This window comes from Diceros bicornis, chromosome 6 (assembly GCF_020826845.1).
Source record: "Diceros bicornis minor isolate mBicDic1 chromosome 6, mDicBic1.mat.cur, whole genome shotgun sequence".
NCBI classification, from domain to species: domain Eukaryota; kingdom Metazoa; phylum Chordata; class Mammalia; order Perissodactyla; family Rhinocerotidae; genus Diceros; species Diceros bicornis.
The window spans coordinates 37,070,803-37,094,691 of NC_080745.1; the positions used below are offsets into that span (position 1 = coordinate 37,070,803).

The 23,889-nt window shown below is 37.2% G+C and overlaps 1 protein-coding gene across 4 annotated transcripts in view; it reads right to left on the bottom strand.

The window, feature by feature from the left end:
* Positions 1–6,473: 6,473 nt before the first annotated feature.
* Positions 6,474–23,889, bottom strand: part of DDX50 (DExD-box helicase 50) — a 41,934-nt gene continuing 24,518 nt past the window's right edge. For all 4 annotated transcript variants that reach the window (XM_058543306.1, XM_058543305.1, XM_058543307.1 and 1 more), the window contains 6 exons: positions 23,270–23,389; positions 22,439–22,512; positions 22,055–22,214; positions 20,098–20,232; positions 18,972–19,016; positions 6,474–6,974 (listed from right to left, as the gene is read on the bottom strand). In XM_058543306.1, the coding sequence (XP_058399289.1) occupies positions 6,696–6,974; positions 18,972–19,016; positions 20,098–20,232; positions 22,055–22,214; positions 22,439–22,512; positions 23,270–23,389 (813 nt within the window). In that variant the 3' untranslated portion in view covers positions 6,474–6,695. The remainder of the gene's footprint in view (positions 6,975–18,971; positions 19,017–20,097; positions 20,233–22,054; positions 22,215–22,438; positions 22,513–23,269; positions 23,390–23,889) is intronic.

Sequence of the window (23,889 nt, forward strand, 5' to 3'; positions counted from 1 at the left end):
GCGCTTGGTGAATGGACTGCTTACGGCGCCGGGACTAGAAGGCACTTACAGAAAGGCAGAACTGGAAGGAACCGCAGAGGTTGGCCTTGTATTGTCGTTCAAACACTGGCCGGATTCTCGCTAGCCCTGGCCTGATAAATGAAGACCTGTAGTTGCTTTTGAATGGCGCCTCTTCAGTGCTTTAGATTCCTCGAGTTTGCAAGATCCTTTCACGCGCACATACGCGAGGTGTGTATTCTTGATCGTCTTGTGGAAACGTCGACACTGAAAGAGACGCCCAGACTCACAGGCCTGGATAGGAACTAGAATTCAGTCGGGCTTGGTCATTCATTCGTGCGTGCACTCAACAAACATCCCCCGAGCATTCACCGTGTCAGGTATGAGAAACGGGTAGGATTCAGTAACAGACAATACACAAGCCTTAGTCTCCAAGAAGCTTTATAGATTGGTGGGAGATGGAGGAGTATCAGTTGTTCCAAAGGCAGAGAGAGGCACTTAAACCTTCCTTGAGACCAGGAGAAGGGGGCGCCAAACCACACGGACCTCTATTAGAAAATACCGCTCTTAGTCTTGCATAATTTGGACAATATACTAATTCAAGCAGTTGAAGGAGTGGTCCATTGAATGATCTATGACAACGTGGCTAAACTTCCTGTGAAGAACTAGTGATCCAAAGAATTGGGAGCCAATTCATCATAAAATCTTTTTTTTAAAAATGGGTTGAAATCAGGCCGGGCTTTGAAAACCTGCACTATTTGCTTTGTGATTTTTGTACGTTACTTAATCTGAACCTGAGTTTCTCATGCATGAAATGGGGATAACAAAGCCTACTTCTTCGGTTGAGAAAATTAAGATAATGGATGAAAAGGGTTTAGCAGTGCCTGGCACATAGAGCACAATAAATGAGAGCTATTAAAACTCACAGGTCGGGCCAGCCCTGTGGCATAGCGGTTAAGTGCCCGCGCTCCACTGTTGGCAGCCAGGGTTCGGATCCTGGGCATGCACCGACGCACTGCTTGTCAGGCCATGCTGTGGCAGCGTCCCACATTAAGTGGAGGAAGAGGGGCACGGACATTAGCTCAGGGCCAGTCTTCCTCAGCAAAAGAAAACAAAAAAAACTCAGGTCTGACCACTTAAAGGAAAAATTTCATGTTTCACACGAACTATTGATGTTTCACAGTCTCAATTTAACAGATAAATTTATGTAAATATACATAAATATACAATGCTTTAACTCTGTGACATCCTTGAGCCAGGAGCCTTAATTTATCTATCCTTGTATCCTTAAGACTTCAGACAGTGCCTGGCACATAATAACCTGTCACTAAATGTTGATCGATCATTAAAATGGCAATGTGGGGAGTCAGGGGAGGGAAGGAACCCCTTGAAATAAATTTTAGCTATATGCCCAGGCAGGAAAGCAATTAAATCATCCTGGCATTAGGAACCTGAAGTCTGGTTAATAAACCACAAAACTACGTGATACTGCTGTAGGTGATAACTGCTATAAACAGTACAGGGACATTTTTATTACCAACAGATGTTCAACAAGAGAGTAAATGGAAAATTGTTGTCAAGGCTTATAAAGTATGTAAGTTCCTTTTTAACATTCCTACACATAGGCACGAGGCCAAAATTCCAAGAAGAAACATGCAACAGGCCCTTTTTGGCTCAAAGGTGGCCAAATTACTGTATTAAATCTAGTCATCAGTATAAAACTCAGTAACAAGTATAAGAAATGGGTCTTATATACATTTGATAGGAAATGTGAAGTTTTGCTTGAATATTGATTCTGCCAGACCAGTTTCCTCTGATGTAGATGATGTAATATGTTTTCATATAATTGGGAGAATTTCTATTTCAAAAAGTATGTATACACACACACATACATGCAGTGAATTTGAAAGTCTACACAACAAAAATGTTGGCAGTAATTATCTCTGAGTGATGTGATTATGGGTGGTTTTTATTTTCTTCCATTTGCTTCTGCGTTTTTTAAAATTTTCAACAATGGACATATATTACTAATATTTAAAAAAAGGAATATGGTTTTAAAAAACTTATTAAGCACTACCCCCAAAATATACAAAACAAAAACAATGTGAGAAGAGGCTCTTGGACATTCACACCAAAATGTGAATTCATTATTCAAATTTCTAATGCTGAAGGGAATAAAAGATATTATTTACAAATTCAAAAACTGAAGATCAGGGTAACTGATTCAAGTTCAAATAGCTGTTAAGTGACCACACTAGGCACAGAGTACCAAACAGGAGGCTCTGAAGAGCCAAAAGTGGAGTCATGAAGGTGCTAGGCTTTATGAGGAAGGAGTAAAGATAAGTGGCTGATTGCAGCCCAAAGCTGAGAATTTGGTTAGGAATTTGCCCCGGTTCCTCCTTCCAGAAGATATGGAAAGTTATTATTTAATCTTGTTAGGATTTGCTCCACTTTCCTTGCTAATAGAGAAGCCAGCCTTTAGCTAGTGCACCCCTTAAGTCCATCTCCACCCTGCTGGAATTTAGCTACGTGCTTATCTCGTTCACTCTCTTCCCTGAAACCCTTCAATGGCTGTCCAACACAAGGCCTAAGAAACCTTCCAAGATATGACTCTTGCTATGTTTTCACCACTGCTTTCCTCATAGTGAAGATCCCAGCAACAAGAGCTACTTAGCTTACCATACTTAGACTTTGTTAACAGTTTTATTAGCTATTCTGTACCTTTGCCTGGATGCCCATTCCCACATCCCCATTTCTTTTACCTGACTTAATTCGTGTTCAGTCATCATGTCCAAAAAGCTTTCTCTGAATCCCCACCCCCATTCCTGGGCTGGGCTGGGTGCCCTTGTGCAGAGCTCTCAAATCATTGCATTTAGTCATTGCTATGGACCTAAGTTTATGTGTCTATCTATTGCACTAGATTCTGAGTTCCTGAGTGCAGAGACTGGGTACTCCATTCACCTTTGTACCCCAAACATAGTCCCTGGGACATTGTAGGTAGACAGCATATTCTAACTGAAGACAGCATATTCTAACTCATGCACTTTAGTAGGAATGGAGCCCCTACTTCACCTTGGTTATAAATCCAGAGCTCACAATTACTCAAATGCACAGCCAACTGAGATTCTTTCCCCCGAGTCATAGTTATCTGGAACGCCGTTCCCCATAATCAAAATTTCCCCCTTTCTCAATCCAGCACTGAGAGTCCTTTCTCCTTCCTTGGCTTAACTGAAATCTGGCTTCTCCTGAAAAATATTTCCCCTGTAGCTATCTCACACATATGTTGCTCATTCCCTCACACTCTATGTACCCTGGTAGCAGTGTCCTCTTTCTTTCAAGGCCATTTCCAAACTATTACTCCTTGACTTTCATGTGAATACCCTTGTCCCTTTGAAGGTAGGTGGTAGTATCACCGCATACCCCTCCTAATTCAGGTAATTTACCAACCTCCCCCATTCATTGATATTTTGGCACCTGGCTTAGTCTTCCTCTCCCTCCTTAGTCTTGGTTTGTCTTCATTCTAGGAGACTTCATTGTCCATGAAAATCACCCATATAACACCTGGCGTCTCAGTTTTTGGACCACCTCAACTGAAATAACCTTTGCCCCCAACAACCTACTACCGTACTCTGCACCTTTCTCCTCCCCAACTGCTCCAGTTGTGAAATCTCAAATTCAGACAGCCCTTACTGACCTTAATCCCTTGCCCCTTCTACATTCTCCCTCTTATCAACCCCATCTCCACTTCAACCCCTAGGCAGTCTGGACTCCATGGACCATTACTCAAATCACTTTTGCAGAGTCCTTAACATCTTCACCTTGTCATCCTTTCATCTCAGAGCAAAACTCCAACCCTCAATCAACTGTCTCCCATCTCCATTCCTACAAGAGAAAGCTGAGTGTTGCTATAGGAAATCACTCAATCACTCTAACTGCCGCCACTACAGATTTAGTCTCTAATCTCAGCTGGACCCCCAAAGCTGCCTGGGACCCTCAGTTTGCCTGGTGAGTTCTCCATCTTGTTCTAATAATTGATACCTCAGCATTTCTCCACTTTCCTCAAGTCTCCTAACCTACTACTTCCTTCTTCACCCTCAGTAGATGACCATGCAAGAATACTACAGGAAAAAATAGAAGACATCAGACAGGCACTCTCTCAGCTTTTTATACCTTGACACCTGCAAACTCACCTACATGATAATCACACGTTAGAGATGTGCTTCTGCCACCTAAGGCTAAAATCTCCAGTGTGTGCTTGATCTCATCCCTCTGGGTTTTCATAGGGATTTTGCTCCATCATATATTTTTTCCCCCTCCCTCCTTTCTGGCTCCTTCCCATATTAGTATTTCAACATGCTCAAATTTCCCTCATCTCCTCCCACCACACACAAAATTCTCACTGCAACCTCCTGTCCTTTCTTCTACAGCCAGCTTTAACTTATTCTTCCTTATTCACAGCCCAATTTCTAGAAGACTGTTCATGTTTGTTGTCCCTACTTCTTTAACTCCCATTTCCTGCTGAACCCACTGCTAAATGGCATCTACTCTTACACTCTATTAATATTGTTGCTCCCCATGTCAAACGTCTCCTTTTTGCCAAAATCAGTGGCCATTTCAGGATCGTCTTCCAGTTCCTTTGAAAGCCTCACACTTCCGGGCTTTTTGCCCTCTTATCATCATCCCTTCTCAATGGCATCCCCTTTCCTCTGCTATGCAGTAACTACATTGGTGTGCCTCTGGGTTCCTCTGTCCTCTTTTCCTATACTTTCCCTGGATAATCTCATCTACTACCTTAACTACAATTACCATTTTTTATTAGTCCCAGATCTTTAGAATAGATAGACCTCTCTCCTGCTACAAACCTATATATTCAACTGCCTACTGTTTGTCTCCTCTTACATATCTCATGGGCTACTCAACACTAAAATATATCTAATCCTGAACTAACCATATTCCCACTCCCTCCCCACATAACTTCACTTGCTCTTTGCCCTTGTACCTTATCTTAGTGACAAAACTCTAGGTTTCATTCTTTTTTTTTTATAAATTTTATTTATTTTTTCCCCCAAAGCCCCGTAGATAGTTATACGTCATAGCTGCACATCCTTCTAGTTGCCGTATGTGGGATGCGGCCTCAGCATGGCCAGAGAAGCGGTGTGTCGGTGCGCGCCCGGGATCTGAACCCGGGCCGCCAGCAGTGGAGCGCACGCACTTAACTGCTAAGCCATGGCGCCGGCCCATAGGTTTCATTCTTCTGCCTCTCTCTCATCTTCCAACTCAAAGTACTAACAATTCTATTTCCTAAAAACCTCGGAAATCTATCCATGTTTCTCAATGTTCACTGCCACTATTTAGCACAGTAGTTAAGAGTGTTGGTTCAAAAGCTAGATTTATCTTGGTTCAAATCCTCACTCCACTACATATTATCCAGTTGTGTGATATGGACAAGCAACAACCTCTCAAGTGCCTCAGTTCTCATCACTCAAAATGTGTTACCTATTATTAGTGCAGACCACCACCACCTCTACCTTGGATTACTCTGACAGCATCTGGAGAAGTCTCCTCACCTTCAGTCTAGCCTTTCTGCAATCCAGTCTTCTCAGTATAGCCAGTAATCTTTCTAAAACACAAATCTCATCATGTTACTCCTTATTTTAAACCCTTTAATGGTTCCTCACTGTCTTCAAGAGAATATTTAAACTCTTTTACAATGCACACAAAGCTTTTAAAATCTGGTCCCCGTTAAATACTAAATCCCCTCTCTTATTCCTGTCCTCTGCCTATCATGCAAACCATACCAAACTAATTGTAGGTCCTCAGACTTACCATGGTCTTCTTTGCCTCTGGGTTTCTGCATATACTGTTCTCTCTGCCTGCAAACACTCTCCCTTCTAAACTCCTCCTCCCACCAAACACATATACTTGGCTAGATTAACTGATCCTTTTGCTTTACTTCTCCTTTTGGGTATCACTTCTTCTAAAAGCCTTCCTGACTCCTGCAACTGGTTAGGCATACCCCAACTAAGTCCTTAGCATTCCATACCTACCTTCATTTTAGCCTTTAGGTGTTAATCTCATTCATAATTGCTTGTCTTTAGACTAAGTTCCTTGAGGATAGTGACTGTGCCTTGTTCACCACTATATCTCTAGTGATTAGTAAAGTTATGGGCACAGAGTAGACATTCAACCAATATCTGCTGAATAAATTATTAAGTGTGCACTGTTTGCACACCCTTTTAATTAACTATATCTAGAATTTAAAATGCTACACCTAACCAATCATGTCACCAGTTTATACAGCCCTTTAATGTGGAAGGGATTTCTTATTTTCTACCACATATCCTATGGAAGGAATGATCTGAATACAAATACACCACATTTTGTAAAATGCAAGTAACCTTAAGTAAGATTAACTTGACTACCACATTTCAGAAGAAATTTTAAAAGATTACATTGACAAAATTCTTAACGCATAGTGAAAAGAGACAATAAAAGGAGGTTTTTTTATTCAAAGGTATAACTAGATAAGTAGACTTGTTTACAACCATTCTTGTGAAATACTTTTTAAAAAAATACGACCAACTTCTTTGCAAATAGCAGACACATACCTCAACTATGATGACCTAATTTTTGGTGGATAACGTACATGATTAGGCAGAAACAGGCAAGCTCACATTGGTAGATTAACTATCAAATTCTCAGTCAAAACTCCGTTTGTGGCCCCCACTTCTTGATCGATTTCTATTCCCACTTCGTCTTCTACCATCTTGTCGACTTCCTGACCGACTCCCCTGTCGACTCTGTCTACCTGACCGGCCACCGGATCGACCACCTGACCGGCCCGACCTGCCCGACCGGCCACTTGACCAGCCACTGCGCTGTCTGGAATTAGAAGATGTGTTTCCATCATAATATTCTTCAATTTCAGGTAACTTGGCTGGCACTGAGAGTATCCAGTCTGAATCATGCCACTCTGCCTGTTGGGGGAATTTACAGGATTAACATAAATGCAAAATAGAAACCATAAGATAAGCAAGCACATGAGTATAGGAAACTCTTTTTCCATATCCATTATCTATTAGCTAAGGGCCATCTATCCATTAAATTCAAAGTATCGGGAACAAAATTGAAAACCAGAAAAAAAACAAAAACAAAAACATATTCAAAGCTCATTCATTAAAGTTCCTAAGTTTTAGCCTCAGTAGAAGCTCGGAGGCCCATTTTGAGACTCTAAATTCATGTATAAATGTATAAATTATACATTCTAAAAAACAGCACTGGTTTCTCAGAAGAAAACAAATAGGCCATTAATAACTAGTGCATTGCATTCAGTAGGTATATTGACAGAAGCAAGAAGTGAGAACTAATAATGAAGATTAACAACCTGTCAACACCAGCCGGGGAATAAAAAATGTAGCCACTGGAAACAATTTGGTATCAGAATAAACAACTCAAGATACACAAATCAGCAGCTCATAAGAGCATCACTATGTCATATCCTGCTACAGTAACTGTGCTACATTGTGATCATGAGTTGCTAAGGAAAGTTCATATTAAAATACCTTGTTGGTAAAAGTGAGCAGAGACACACACCCCCACACACCACTGTGGCAATATATGACCAAAGCCTTTAAAATGCACAGACCTTTGGCCAAGCAGGCATCTTAAAAAATTCACCTTAAAGAGATAAACATGGTTGGGCCAGGCCTGTGGCTTAGCAGTTAAGTGCGTGTGCTCCGCTGCTGGCAGCCTGGGTTCGGATCCCGGGCGCGCACCAATGCACTGCTTCTCCGGCCATGCTGAGGCCGCGTCCCATATACAGCAACTAGAAGGATGTGCAGCTATGACATACAACTATCTACTGGGGCTTTTGGGGGGAAAAAATAAATAAATAAAATCTTAAAAAAAAAAAAAAGAGCTAAACATGGCAGTGCATAAATAGCTATACCAACGTTCAGGGCTGACCTGTTTATAATAGTATATTATTGGAAATAACATATGTCAGAAAATAGGACACTGATTAAGAAAAGTTGGCCACCCATATGGCCAAATGCCAGAGAGCTGTTAAAAATAACTGCAAAACAAGTCTCAAAAAATTTAAGAAGACAGCAACAAAAAGAATAAAATATCTAGGAGTAAATTAAACCAAGGATGTGAAAGACTTATACAATGAAAACTATACATTACTGAGTGAAATCAATGATGACATAAAGAAATGGAAAAATATTCCATGCACTTGGATTGGAAGAATAAACATTGTTAAAATGTCCATACTACCTAAAGCAATCTACAGATTCAATGCAATCCCAATCAGAATCCCAAGGACATTCTTCACAGAAATAGAACAAAGAATACTAACATTCATATGGGGCAACAAAAGACCCCGTATAGCTAAAGCAATCCTGAAAAAGAAGAACAAGGCTGGAGGCATCACAATCCCTGACTTCAAAACATACTACAAAGCAATAGTAATTAAAACAGCATGATACTGGTACAAAAACAGACACACAGACCAATGGAACAGAATTGAAAGTCCTGAAATAAAACCTCATATCTATGGGCAGCTAATCTTTGACAAAGGAGCTAAGGACATACAGTGGAGAAAGGAAAGTCTCTTCGATAAATGGTACTGGGAAAAGTGGACAGCCTCTTGCAAAAGAATGAAAGTAGACCACCTTCTTTCACCATACACAAAAATTAACTCAAAACGGATCAAAGACCTAAAGGTGAGACCTGGAACCATAAAACTCCTGGAGGAAAATATAGGTAGTATACTACTTGTCATCAGCCATAAAAGGATCTTTTTGAATTCCATGTCTACTCAGACAAGGGAAACAAAAGAAAAAATAAACAAGTGGGACTTCATCAGATTAAAGAGCTTCTACAAGGCAAATGAAACTAGGATCAAAATGAATAGGGAACCTACCAGCTGGGAAAAAATATTTGCAAACCATATATCTGACAAGGGATTAATCTCCATAATATATAAAGAACTCACACAACTGAATAACAAAAAAACAAACAACCCAATCAAAAAATGGGCAGAGGAAATGAAGAGACACTTCTCCAAAGAAGATATACAGATGGCCAATCGGCACGTGAAAAGGTGATCAACATCACTAGTCATCAGAGAAATGCAAATCAAAACCACACTAAGATATCATCTTAACACCCGTTAGAATGGCTATAATCACCAAGACAAACAGCAATAAATGCTGGAGAGGCTGTGGAGAAATGGGAATCCTAATCCACTGCTGGTGGGAATGCAAACTGGTACAGCCTCTATGGAAAACAGTATGGAGATTCCTCAAAAAATTAGAAATAGAAATACCTTATGATCCAGCTATCCCACTACTGGGTATCTACCCAACGAACCTGAAATCAACAATCCAAAGAGGCTTATGCACCCCTATGTTCATCGCAGCATTATTCACTATAGCCAAGACATGCAAGCAACCCAAGTGTCCCTCGACTGATGACTAGATAAAGAAGATATGGTATATATATACCATGGAATACTACTCAGCCATAAAAAAAGAAAATCGTCCCATTTGCAACAACATGGATGGACCTGGAGGGTATTATGTCAAGTGAAATAAGCCAGAAAGAGAAAGACAAACAGTGCATGATTTCACTCATATGTGAAAGACAAACCAACACACGGACAGACAGAACTGTTTGGTGGTTACCAGGGGCTGGGGGGGGGGGGCGGGGGCACAAGGGGTGGAGGGATGCACTTATATCATGACTGATAAACAATAATGTACAACAAAAACTTCACAATAAAAAAAAAAAAGAAAAAAAAATTTAAGACAAATAATACTAAGCATCTTTTCTGACCACAAGGGTATGAAACTAGAAATCAGCTACAGGAAGAAAACAGAAAAGCCACAAATATGTGGAGATTAAACAAAGTGCTACTGAACAACGACTGGGTGAATGAAGAAATCAAAGGAGAAATAAAAAAATACCTGGAGACAAATGAAAATAAGACATGCCAGAATTTATGGGATACAGCACAAGTGCTTCTAAGAGGGAAGTTTGTAGCAATACACGCCTACCTCAGCAAACAAGAAAAATCTCAAATAAACATTCTAACAGTGCACCTAAAGGAACTGGAAAAAGGACAAACAAAGCCCAAAATCAGTAGAAGGAAGGAAATAATAAAAACCAGAGCAGAAATAAATGAAACAGAGATGGAAAAAAGAATAGAAAAAAATCAATGAAATGAAGAGCTGGTTCTTTGAAAAGATAACCAAAACTGACAAACCTTTAGCTAGACTCACCAAGAAAAAAAGAGAGAAGGTGCAAATAAATAAAATCAAATGAAAGAGGAGAAATTACAATAGACACCTCAGAAATACAGAAGATTATAAGAGAATTCTACAAAAAGCTATATGCCAACAAATTGGATAATCTAGAAGAAACGGATAAATTCTTAGAATCATACAAGCTTCCAAAACTGAATCAATAAGAAATAGAGAATTTGAACAAACCAATCACCAGTAAGGAGATCAAAACAGTAATCAAAAACCTCCCAAAAAATAAAGGTCCAGGACCAGATGGCTTCCCTGGTGAATCCTACCAAACATTCAAAGGAGACTTAACACCTATCATTCTCAAACTCTTCCAAAAATTGAAGAGGAGGGGAAGCTTCCTAACTCATTCTACAAAGCCAACATTACCCTGATACCAAAACCAAGCAAGGACAACACACAAAAAAAAGAAAATGACAGGCCAATATCACTGATGAACATCAATGCAAAAAACCTCAACAAAACACTAGCAAATCAAATACAATACGTTAAAAAGATCATACACCATGATCAAATGGCATTTATTCCAGGGATGCATGGATGGTTCAACATCCGCAAATCAATCAACATGATACACCACATTAACAAAATGAAGAATAAAAATCACATGATCATCTCAACAGACGCAGAGAAAGCATTTGACAAGACACAGTATCCATTTATGATAAAAACTCTGAATAAAATGGGTATAGAAGGAAAGTACCTCAACATAATAAAGGCCATATATGACAAACCCACAGCTAATATCATTCTCAATGGAGAAAATTCCTCTAAGAACCAGAACCAAACAAGGATGCCCACTTTCATCACTCTTATTTAACATAGTATTGGAATGAGCAATTCCAGAGCAATCAGGCAAAAAATAAAAAAATAAAGAAGATCCAAATTGGAAAGGAAGAGGTGAAACTGTCACTATTTGCAGATGACATAATTTTATATATAGAAAACCCTAAAGAATCCACCAAAAAACTTTTAGAAATAATAAATGAATATGGTAAAGTTGCAGGATACAAAATCAACATACAATATACACAATGGAATACTACTCAGCCATAAGAAACGATGAAATCCAGCCATTTGTGACAACATGGATGGACATTTCGGGTATTAAGCAAAGCGAAATAAGTCAGAGAGAGAAGGTCAAATACCGTATGATTTCCTTCATTAAGTAGTAGTTAATAACAACAATAAACAAACACATAGAGACAGAGATTGGATTGGTGGTTACCAGAGGGGAAGGGGGGAGGGGGAGGGCAAAAAGGATAATGCGGCACATGTGTGTGGTGATGGGTTATAATTAGTATTTGGGTGGTGAACATGATGTAATCTACACAGAAATAGAAGTATAATGATGTACACCTGAAATTTATACAATGTTATAAACCAATGTTACTGCAATAAATAAAAAATTTAAAAACAAAAACAAAAACAAAATCAACATACAAAAATCAGTTGTGTTTCTATACACTAACAACTAAGTAGCAGAAAGAGACATTATGAATACAACTGCAATAAAAAGAATAAAATGCCTAGGAATATATTTAATCAAAGAGGTGAAAGACCTGTACACTGAAAACTATAACACATTGTTGAAAAAAATTGAAGAGACAAAGAAATGGAAAGATATTCCATGCACATGGATTGTTAGAATTAACATAGTTAAAATGTCCATACTTCCTAAAGAAATCTACAGATTCAATGCAATCCCTACCAAAGTTCCAATGAAATATTTCACAGAAATAGAACAAAGAATCCTAAAATTTATATGGAACAACAAAAGACCCCAAATAGCCAAAGGAATCCTGAGAAAAAAGAACAAAGCTGGACGTATCATACTCCCTGATTTCAAAAGACACTACAAAGCTATAGTAATCAAAACAGCATGGTACTGGCACAAAAACAGACAAAGAGATCAATGGAACAGAATTGAGAGCCCACAAATAAACCCACACCTCTATGGACAGCTAATTTTCAACAAGGGAGCCAAGAACATACAATGGAAAAAGGAAAGTCTCTTTAATAAACGGTGCTAGGAAAACTGGACAGCCACATGCAAAAGAATGAAACTAGACCATTATCTTACACCATACACAAAAATTAACTTGAAATGGATTAAAGACTTGAATGTAAGACCTGAAACCATACAACTTCTAGAAGAAAACACAGGCAGTACGCTCTTTGACATCAGTCTTAGCAGCATATTTTCAAGTACCATGTCCGACCAGGCAAGGGAAACAACAGAAAAAATAAACAAATGGGACTACATCAAACTAAAAATCTTCTGCACAGCAAAAGAAACCATCAACAAAACGGAAAGACAACCTAACAATTGGGAGAAGATATTTGCAAACCATATATCTGATACGGGGTTAATATCCAAAATATATAAAAAACTCATACATCTCAACAACAAAAAAACTAACAACCCAATTAAAAAATGGGCAAAAGATCTGAACAGACATTTCTCCAAAGAAGATATACACATGGCCAACAGGCACATGAAAAGACATTGAACATCACAAATTATTAGGGAAATGCAAGTCAAAAAGACAATGAGATATCACCTCACCTGTCAGAATGGCTATAATTAACAAGACAAGAAACAGCAAGTGTTGGAGAGGATGTGGAGAGAAGGGAACTCTCATACACTGCTGGGGAGTGCAAACCGGTGCAGCCACAACAGAAAACAGTATGGAGATTCCTCAAAAAATTAAGAATAGAAGTACCATACGATCTAGCTATTCCACTGCTGGGTATTTATCCAAAAAACATGAACATACAAATGCATAAAGATATATGCACCCCATGTTCACTGTAGCATTATTCACAATAGCCAAGACCTGGAAGCAACCTAGGTGCCCGTCAAGGGATGAACGGATAAAGAAGATGTGGTATACATACACAATGGAATACTACTCAGCCATAAAAAAGGATGAAATCTTGCCATTTGTGATAACATGGATGGACCTTAAGGGTATTATGCTAAACAAAATAAGTCAGAGGGAGAAAGTCAAATACTGTATGATCTCATTCATAAATAGAAGATAAAAACAACAAACAAACACATAGAGATGGAGATTAGATTGGTGGTTACCAGAGGAGAAGAGGGGAGGACAAAAGGGGTGATTAGGCACATGGGTATGGTGATGGATTGTAATTAGTCTTTGGGTGGTGACCATGATGTAATCTATATAAAAATCGAAATATAATGATGTACACTTGAAATTTATATAGTTATAAACCAATGTTACAATAAAAAAAAAATAATAATAATAATAAAAAAATAAGTACATAGTTGACAAAGAAATGTGTTCACAATATACTCTGCATTTTTAAAAAGAATTATTAAACAGAATAATTCCATTCTTGTTTCAAAATATGATAAACAAAAGCTAAGGGAGTTCATGGCCACGAGACCGCCACTACAAGAAATACTCAAGAAGGCCCTCAGGCCTGAAAACAAGAAGAGAAAGGGAACACAAAGCTTGGAGTAAGGAGAAAAGTAGGTAGACAAAATCAGAGAAATAGTAGATCTTTACCGGAATAGGTTAGCAACCACTTAAATACTAAACTCAAAGATCAAAGGAAGAAATTCACCAAAAATAAATTTAACCTCATCACTGTAAACACACAGCCACAACACAAGATAGAATAAGGTATAACAAGAGCAACTTAGAAGGGGAAGAGGAAAGTGACTGAATTGACTTAGTATAAGGAAATAGGAGGCTATCAGATAATGGACTATCTCATACAGAAGATTTTTCGCCCAAACCTCAAGGTAACCACTAAACAAATAATCAAATTAAAACCACATATGATAAACAAAGAGAAAACTAGAAGAATCATAAGACAGAACAACCAAACTGAATTGGCAGTCCAAAACAAATGGGACAAGAAACAAAGGTAATGCAAAAGAACAAGAAAATAAGTGACAAAACAGCAACATTCAACCCTCATATTTCAATAATTACCCTAAATGTAAATGGATTGAACTCTCCAATCAAAAGATACAGAGTGGCAGGATGGATTAAAAAGCAAGACCCAACAATATGCTGCCTTCAGGAAACACATCTTAGCACTAAAGATAAGCACAGGCTCAGAGTGAAAGGATGGAAGACAATACTCCAAGCTAATGGCAAACAAAAGGAAGCAGGTGTTGCCATACTCATATCAGACAAAGTAGACTTCAAGATAAAACAGGTTAAGAAAGACAAAGAAGGGAAATATATAATGATAAAAGGGACACTCCATCAAGAAGACATATCACTTATAAATATATATGCACCCAACATAGGAGCACCAATGTACATAAAACAACTATTAACAAACCTAAAAGGAGAAATCAACAACAACACAATAATAGTAGGGGATCTTAACACCCCACTTACAGCAATGGATAGATCATCCAGACAAAAAGTTAATAAAGAAATATTAGACTTAAATGAAAAACTGGACGAGATGGACCTAGTAGACATATACAGAGCACTCCACCCAAAAACAGCTGACTACACATTCTTCTCAAGCGCGCATGGAACATTCTCTAGGATAGACCATATGTTGGGAAACAAAGCAAGCCTCAATAAATTTAAGAAGATTGAAATCATAACAAGCATCTTTTCAGACCATAAGGCTATGAAACTGGAAATGAACCAGGAAAAAAAAACTGGGAAAGTGACAAAAATGTGGAGATTAAACAACATGCTACTGAACAACCAATGGATCATTGATGAAATTAAAGGAGAAATCAAAAACTATCTGGAAACAAACGAAAATGATAACATGCCATATCAAACCATATGGGACGCAGCAAAAGCGGTCCTGAGAGGGAAACTCATAGCGATATGAGCCCACCTTAACAAACAAGAAAAAGCCCTAATAGGCAACCTTAAATTACACCTAACAGAACTAGAAAAAGAAGAACAAACAAAGCCCAAAGCCAGCAGAAGGAGAGAAATAATAAAAATCAGAGCAGAAATAAATGATATTGAGACCAAAAAAACAGTAGAAAGGATTAATGAAACAAAGAGTTGGTTCTTCGAGAAGATAAACAAAATAGACAAACCCTTAGCCAGGCTAACTAAGAAAAAAAGAGAAAAGGCTCAAGTAAATAAAATTAGAAATGAAAGAGGAGAAATTACAACGGATACCATGGAAATACAGAGGATTATAAGAGAATACTATGAGAAATTATATGCCAACAAATTGGACAATCTAGAAGAAATGGATAAATTCTTAGACTTATACAACCTCCCAAAATTGAACCAAGAAGAAATGGAGAATCTGAATAGACCAATCACAAGTAAAGAGATTGAAATAGTAATCAAAAACCTCCCAAAAAATAAAAGTCCAGGACCAGATGGCTTCTCCAGTGAATTTTACCAAACATTCAAAGAAGATTTAATACCCATCCTCCTCAAACTATTCCAAAAAATAGAGGAAGATGGAACACTTCCTGAATCATTCTATGAGGCCAACATCACCCTGATACCGAAACCAGACAAAGACAATACAAAGAAAGAAAATTACAGGCCAATATCGCTGATGAACATTGATGCAAAAATCCTCAACAAAATATTGGCAAACCGAATACAACAATATATTAAAAAGATCATACACCGTGATCAAGTGGGATTTATACCAGAGACGCAGGGATGGTTCAACATCCGCAAATCAATCAACGTGATACATCACATCAACAAAACAAAGAATAAAAACCACATGATCATCTCAATAGACGCAGAGAAGGCATTTGACAAGATACAACATCCATTTATGATAAAAACTCTCAATAAAATGGGAATAGAAGGAAAGTACCTCAACATAATAAAGGCCATATATGACAAACCCACAGCTAACATCATACTCAACGGGGAAAGACTGAAAGCCATTCCTCTGAGAACAGGAACGAGGCAGGGCTGCCCACTCTCACCACTCCTGTTCAACATAGTACTGGAGGTTTTGGCCAGAGCAATTAGGCAAGAAAAAGGAATAAAAGGAATCCAAATAGGTAACGAAGAAGTGAAACTCTCACTATTTGCAGATGACATGATTGTATATATAGAAAACCCTAAAGAATCTGTTGGAAAACTGTTAGAAACAATCAACAACTACAGCAAAGTGGCAGGGTACAAAATCAATCTACAAAAATCAGTTGCATTTCTATATGCTAATAATGAACTAACAGAAAGAGAGCTCAAAAAGATAATACCATTTACAATTGCATCAAAAAGAATAAAATACCTAGAAATAAATCTTACCAAGGAGGTGAAGGACCTATACAATGAGAACTACAAGACATTATTGAGGGAAATCTACGATGACATAAATAAATGGAAAGATATCCCATGCACGTGGATTGGAAGAATAAACATAGTTAAAATGTCTATATTACCTAAAGCAATCTACAGATTCAATGCAATCCCAATCAGAATCCCAATGACATTCTTCACAGAAATAGAAAAAAGAATACTAAAATTTATATGGGGCAACAAAAGACCCCGAATAGCTAAAGAAATCCTAAAGAAAAAGAACAAAGCAGGAGGCATCACAATTCCTGACTTCAAAACATACTACAAAGCAATAGTAATCAAAACAGCATGGTACTGGTACAAAAACAGACACACAGATCAATGGAACAGAATTGAAAGCCCAGAAATAAAACCACACATATACGGACAGCTAATTTTCGACAAAGGTGCTAAGGACATGCAATGGAGAAAGGAAAGTCTCTTCAATAAATGGTGTTGGGAAAACTGGGCAGCCACATGCAAAAGAATGAAAGTGGACCATGTGCTATCGCCATTCACAAAAATTAACTCAAAATGGATCAAAGACCTGAAGGTGAGACCTGAAACTATAAAACTCATAGAAGAAAATATAGGCAACACACTATTTGACATTGGGTTTAAAGGAATCTTTTCGGATGACATGCCTACCCAGACTAGGGAAACTAAAGAAAAAATAAACAAGTGGGACTTTATCAGACTAAAGAGCTTTTATAAGACAAATGAAATCAGAATCAAGATGAACAAACAACCAACCAGCTGGGAGAGAATATTTGCAAAACATACATCTGACAAGGGGTTGATCTCCATAATATATAAAGAACTCACACAATTGAACAACAAAAAAACAAACAACCCGATCAAAAAATGGGCAGAGGAAATGAACAGACACTTCTCCAAGGAAGATATACAGATGGCCAATAGGCACATGAAAAGATGCTCAACATCACTAATCATCAGGGAAATGCAAATCAAAACAACACTAAGATACCACCTCACGCCCGTTAGAATGGCTATAATCACCAAGACAAAAAACAACAAATGTTGGAGAGGATGTGGAGAAACAGGAACCCTCATACACAGCTGGTGGGAATGCAAACTGGTGCAGCCTCTATGGAAAACGGTATGGAGATTCCTCAAAGAATTAAAAATAGAGATGCCCTATGATCCAGCCATCCCACTACTGGGAATCTATCCAACGCACCTGAAATCAACAATCCAAAGAGGCCTATGCACCCCTATGTTCATTGCAGCATTATTCACCATAGCCAAGAAGTGGAAGCAACCTAAGTGTCCCTCGACTGACGATTGGATTAAGAAAATGTGGTATATATATACAATGGAATACTACTCAGCCATAAAAAAAGATAAAATCGTCCCATTTGCAACAACATGGATGGGCCTGGAGCGTATTATGTTAAGTGAAATAAGCCAGAAAGAGAAAGACAAACACTGTATGATCTCACTCATATGTGGAATATAAACCAACACATGGACAGAGAAAACTGGACTGTGGTTACCCGGGAAGGGGGGGTGGGGGGTGGGCACAAGGGGTGAAGGGAGTCATATATGGGGTGATGGACAAACAAAAATGTACAACCCAAAATTTCACAATGTTAGAAACCATTAAAATATCAATAAAAATCAAAAAAAAAAAAAAAAAAAAAAGAATTATTAAACAGAATAATTCCATTCTTGTTTCAAAATATGTACATAAATATGCACAGGGATGCAATAGACAAATTTTACACTGTAGGAATCTAGTGGACAATTTCTTTCTTCAACAGATAAAATACAAGGAAAATTTTTAAAAAGAGAGAGAAAGGAAGAAGAATCTATAGGTTAAAAGAGACTTAAGAAACATCAAATTACAATGTATGAACCTTATATTTCAAAATATTTAGAAGACAAAAGGTAAAATTTAAACACAAAATTGGATGATATTAAGGAATTATTATTCTGGGGGGCTTAATTATGGTATTATGATTATGTTTTGTTAAAGTGTCCTTAATATTTAGGTATATGGATATATTTATGGTTGAAATGATAGAATGCCTAGAATTTGTTTCAGAAGAATATAGGAGAGTGGGGAAGTAGATGGAGGTAGACATGAAACAAAATTGGCCTTGAGTTGATAACTGCTGAAGCTGGGTGATGGGGACGTGAAAATTCAGTAAGCAATTCTATTTTTTTAATATGTTTGAAATTATTTATAATAAAAAGATGTTTTAAATTATGATACAGACTGGATATTTTATATTAAGAACTGTTAACTGATTTAGACATGATAATGATATTGTGACTATGTTTTTTTTAATCCCTATCTTTTAGAGAAAGATACTCAACTGTTTAATAGATAAAATCTTAAAAATACCTGTAACCTTTCTGACTCAGTTGTGGGAACATCAAAGCAAACACCCTAAAAGCAAAAGGAGAACAGTTTTATTTAGATGCATATGAGTTGATTTTTTACTAAAAGACAAATACTTGCTGGTAATCTTATATTAGCTCAAAAAAAAAAAAAAAAAGATTAGGTGCGTCCCACGATTGCTTATAGAATTCCAACAGCTAATACATAATAATGCATGACACAGAATGGGTGCTTATTGTATTTTTTAAATCTGAAAAGTAGTTAAAACACAATATCTAATAAGAATCTACTACTACTAAGAATCTAGAGTATTCTCTAAAAAAGTTTTTGTAGACACTATAATATTGTTCCATATCCCTTGTAAAATGATCCATCTAATAAATTCCTTTAAAAATTTAGTGCCAGAGAGTTTCCCTCCTGAGGAGCTGTGATGTTTATCAGATAATGAGAATGATGTAGCCCAAGATGTCTCCTCTTTGGTCTTGGTTGCCAATAAGTTGAAAGTTAATTTAATACTCAAGGATAACAACTAGTTTGGGCTAAGGATCTTGTTATATTTTCCCTCCTCCACATTTTTTTCTCAATGTGTATATTTGTCTCATACTTGCAACAAATCTTAAAAGATAAGCAATATTAAACTTTGAGAGAGATAATTATTTCCAATAAAAAAAATCGAGTTAATACAGACAGCTTTAATTTTGCTACCTCATAAATGTAGTAAAATACTTACTTCACATCATTATCCTCATTAACAACCAATAGCAGGACACTTTAAAACCAATATTGTGTATTCTCTAAAAAATAGAGCTATTTAGCTGCTGCAATCATAAGTTACTGAGTCTTAGAAAATAAACACACACAACCACACATAATATGCATACAAGGGCAGAAACTTAAATAACTTGGGTATTAGATAGTCAAACTAAGCAGAATGACTTACATAAGCTTTCTAGAGGAATGGGTTAATAACTCCCCAAATTTACAACTGGAAATGAACTAACACATGGAGAAAACAGTATTATTCATTCCCTTAGTCTTCAAAAAAAGGAAGAAAAATAAACTCTGCTGGTCTTTATAAACATTTACGGTAGTTGAGCAAAAAGCTTTTTACTTATCTAGAAAAGCCTACCATATTTCCTTTTAGGAGGCACATTCTGGTAATTTGGGACACAGCATTACTACTCAGCTTTCTGTTAAGTTCTTTCCAAGCACTGCTGACGTCCTGTATTTCTTCTGGGCTTTCCAGAGTCATGGTCACAAACCCCTGAAGGAATAAAAGTCACATTTTGTTTGGAAAAAAGCAGCAGCAGCAGGACAATGAAATTCTAACTCTACAGCCCTTCATGACTTAACTGTGCACTTCTTATGAGCCAACAGTATAACATAACTGCTAAAAAATAACTTCTCTGAAACTGTATTAATAGAAGACTAATGTTTACAGATCATTGAAGGTGTCATTTTCTATGCATTGCTGTAAAGGCTACATTTAATTCAAACCATAATGCTTTAAGAGAAAATTTTAAAAACTAGAGCATCAGAGAAAAGATAAGGTAGTAAAGAATTAAGGAAATGCTAAAGGAGTAAAAGTTAGCTTTGAGTGGAAAAACAAGAAGACATAAACCTCTTTAAACTTCTGAAGGAATATTACATAAGCAAAAATTACTTGTTCTATAAAACTTCACTGGACAGCAAAAGGATCAACATGAAGAAGATATAGGGAGGCATTCATCTAACAATGAGTGGCCCCATGTATGTGCCAGGGACTGTACTAGGTGCTAGAGATTCAGCAGTAAATAGTCCTTTCTCTCATGGAGGTTACATTCGAGTCAGGGAGGGGGGCGTGTGGGGGTGGTAAGTTAAGTGGGGGGTAGAGAGTAAACAAATAAGGAAGTATACAGAATGTCAGATAATAAGCATCATGAAGAAAAATAAAGCAGGGGAAGGGAATAGAGAGTAAAGGGAGGGATAAGCTATTTTAGACAGAGGGATCAGGAAAGACTTCTCTGATATGGTGATATTTGAGGAGAGACCTGAATGAAGTAACAAAGGAAATTGTGTGGTTATTAAAAGGGAAGAACATTTGAAACAGTGCAAGTAAGTGCAAAAGCCTTGTGCAGGGTAGGTTTATGTTTTGAGTAACAGCCCGCAGGTCAGGGTAGGTAAAACAAGCAAAGGGAGAGTGATAAGAGATCAGGTCAAAAAGGTAGCAAGGGAAAGACCCTATAGGACATTCAGAGTAAAGATTTTGGATTTTGGTTTAACCTGTAAAAGAAATTTCAAACCACTAACACTCTGTTTCCAAGATATTTAATCAGAGGTAGATGACCCATCTGCCAAAGAGGGATTCTATTATTAGATAAGGGCTGGAACTAAATGACCACTTAGGTACTTAGCTCTAAAAGTCTATGTTAATATTTTCTTTTCTTTTCTTTTTTTTTGCTGAGGAAAATTCACCCTGAGCAAACATCTGTGCCAATCTTCCTCTATTTTGTATGTGGGTTGCCGCCACAGCATGGCCACTGACGAGTGGTGTAGGTCCACACCTGGGAACTGAACCCAGGCTGCTGAAGTGGAGCACACTGAACTTAACCACTAGACCATGGAGCTGGCCCCTTAATATTTTCTTAAGAACTACAGTTTAAATATTTTCTTAAGAAGTATTTGGTGGATTATTAGGGATAGGGAATTTGCTCAGTGCTAAAGTATCACCCCACAGATTACTTACTAATTATAGAGAGTAGAATATACATTTACAATGGTGTGGTTTGTTTTGACATCCCATACCAACCTGGTGGGATACACACCCCCCCCACACACACACAGGCAATGCCTCCACATGTACAGGCAATCCTTACATGGATTACATCCTTACTTTGCATGGTACTGTGTTAACTGCACAGTCTATTTTTCAACTTGCATGGTTCCATGGCAACTTACAAAATGAAGAATAGGTTCTGGTATGCAAGTTTCAGTTAACACAGTACTGTGCAAAGTGAAGGTTTCCTGTATTTCTCTCCAGATAGACAGATATCTATGGTTCAATTTTAATCTTTCTCACCACATACAACTTTCTCACAGATTTCTACCTTATCAGAGGTGATCAAAGATCGTGGTTCAAAACTCGATGCACCAGAGATGTGAGCTAATGCTGCAGCCAATGCATCCACTGCCCCTTTCTCCTCTATCAGTCTCTGAGCTGATGGTCGGAAAAAATCAACAGCAGCATAAGAAACGGAAGCCAGAGACCTATGGTTTAAAAATAGTAAATTTTCTTGGTCAAGACAACGGGAAAAAATTAAAGATAAGAGAATGAATGGGAAAAGAAAGAGCAACGTTTTCGTATTTTAATATAACTAAATGTCTGCTGGTAAAACTGGTGATTAAATTTTCTCATATTTGAACTAGGAGAGCTTAAAGATGAATAGCCTAATACAAAAGAAAAAATTATTCAGCAAGGTCAGAAAGCATACCTGATGGCATCCATGCTTTTAGATTTAACTAAATCCATTGTAGAAGGAACACCTACACGTTTAAAAGTAATTCCCTGAAAATGAAAGAATTATATTAAAGAAAAATGGAAGTCTTTACAATTAATTTCTAAATTAATAATGTTCGTTGAATTTCCATTTCTTGGACTTAAAGATTTCCAAGCCCTAGCAGATCAAAAGATCTGCTTTTTCTAATAAATCATCAACTACAAATTCCAGAAAGAGAAAAAAATTTTTTGAATTGCCCCTTAATTAAAATCATGGAATTTCACTTGCAAAATATAGCTGATTCAAAAGAAGAAAAAGATGCTGTTTACATCAACTTTTTTTCTTATTACTCCCATTTTGCAAAGTATATGAAATAGTGTATAAAAACACACATCATAAAAATAAGAAAAAATGTGAAATACCACAAAAAATCCAGACCACAAAAAATGTATAATTTCTTATAGAAACTGGCTATTGTACCATTACTCAATATAATCTTAACTATTACACCAAGACAATGTCACAGTCACCCATTTACAATGCTGGACTAAGAGGTATTGAAATCACAATGCACTTCTGATTTCAGTATCAAGGGAGAAATTCAAGGGAAAAATGAGAAAGTCAGCTCTTCTGTCTTCACAATAAAAGCTGTATTAAAACAAAGTCTTGCAGCTAATACAAATTTAGCTCTTCACATGCTTCACATCCAAATGCAACTTAAACTGAGAAAAGTTATAAAGATCTATTCGTGAGAACAAATATAAAAAGAGCTCTTTCTAAGGCACCATTTGGACAATAAGCCTGAAATAATTTAACTCTACTTACTGCTTTTTGTTCCACATATCTTAGTTGACCTCTTTCCCTTGGTTGATAAAAACATATGCAAATCCCTGTCCGGCCAGCTCTACCTGTGCGTCCAGAGCGATGAATATAGGATTCAACATCCTAAAAATAAAAAAGGTGATACTTTTTAAAATTCTGGCAAATTACACAGTCATTCCAGCATCCAAAAAATAATGCTAATAATAACAAAACTACAACTAATAATAATAATATTTTTATTTTAATCCTGTTGCTCTTTTCAACATCCCAAGGAACTTTCATGCTTGAATTTTGGGATAAAGGGGATATGATTTAAAACCTTTTTATCCACCTCATCCCAGGGTTCTTTATATGGCAACTTTTTATAATTCCCTTGCATGGTTCCATGCTTCAAATCCAAATGATGAAGTTAATCATTTGCAAAGACATCAGATTCTGATCAATTTAACACTGCACTATCAAAAGAAGGCTAAGAGCAAAAACAGATAACATATTTTTCATATCCCAGGCAATATCTTGTAAATAAAATGGCAATTTATATAGGTGCTCTTATTTTCCCTAAATCGAATCTCATTTCCTTGCAAATTAAAACCACAATGAGATATCACCTCATACCTGTTAGA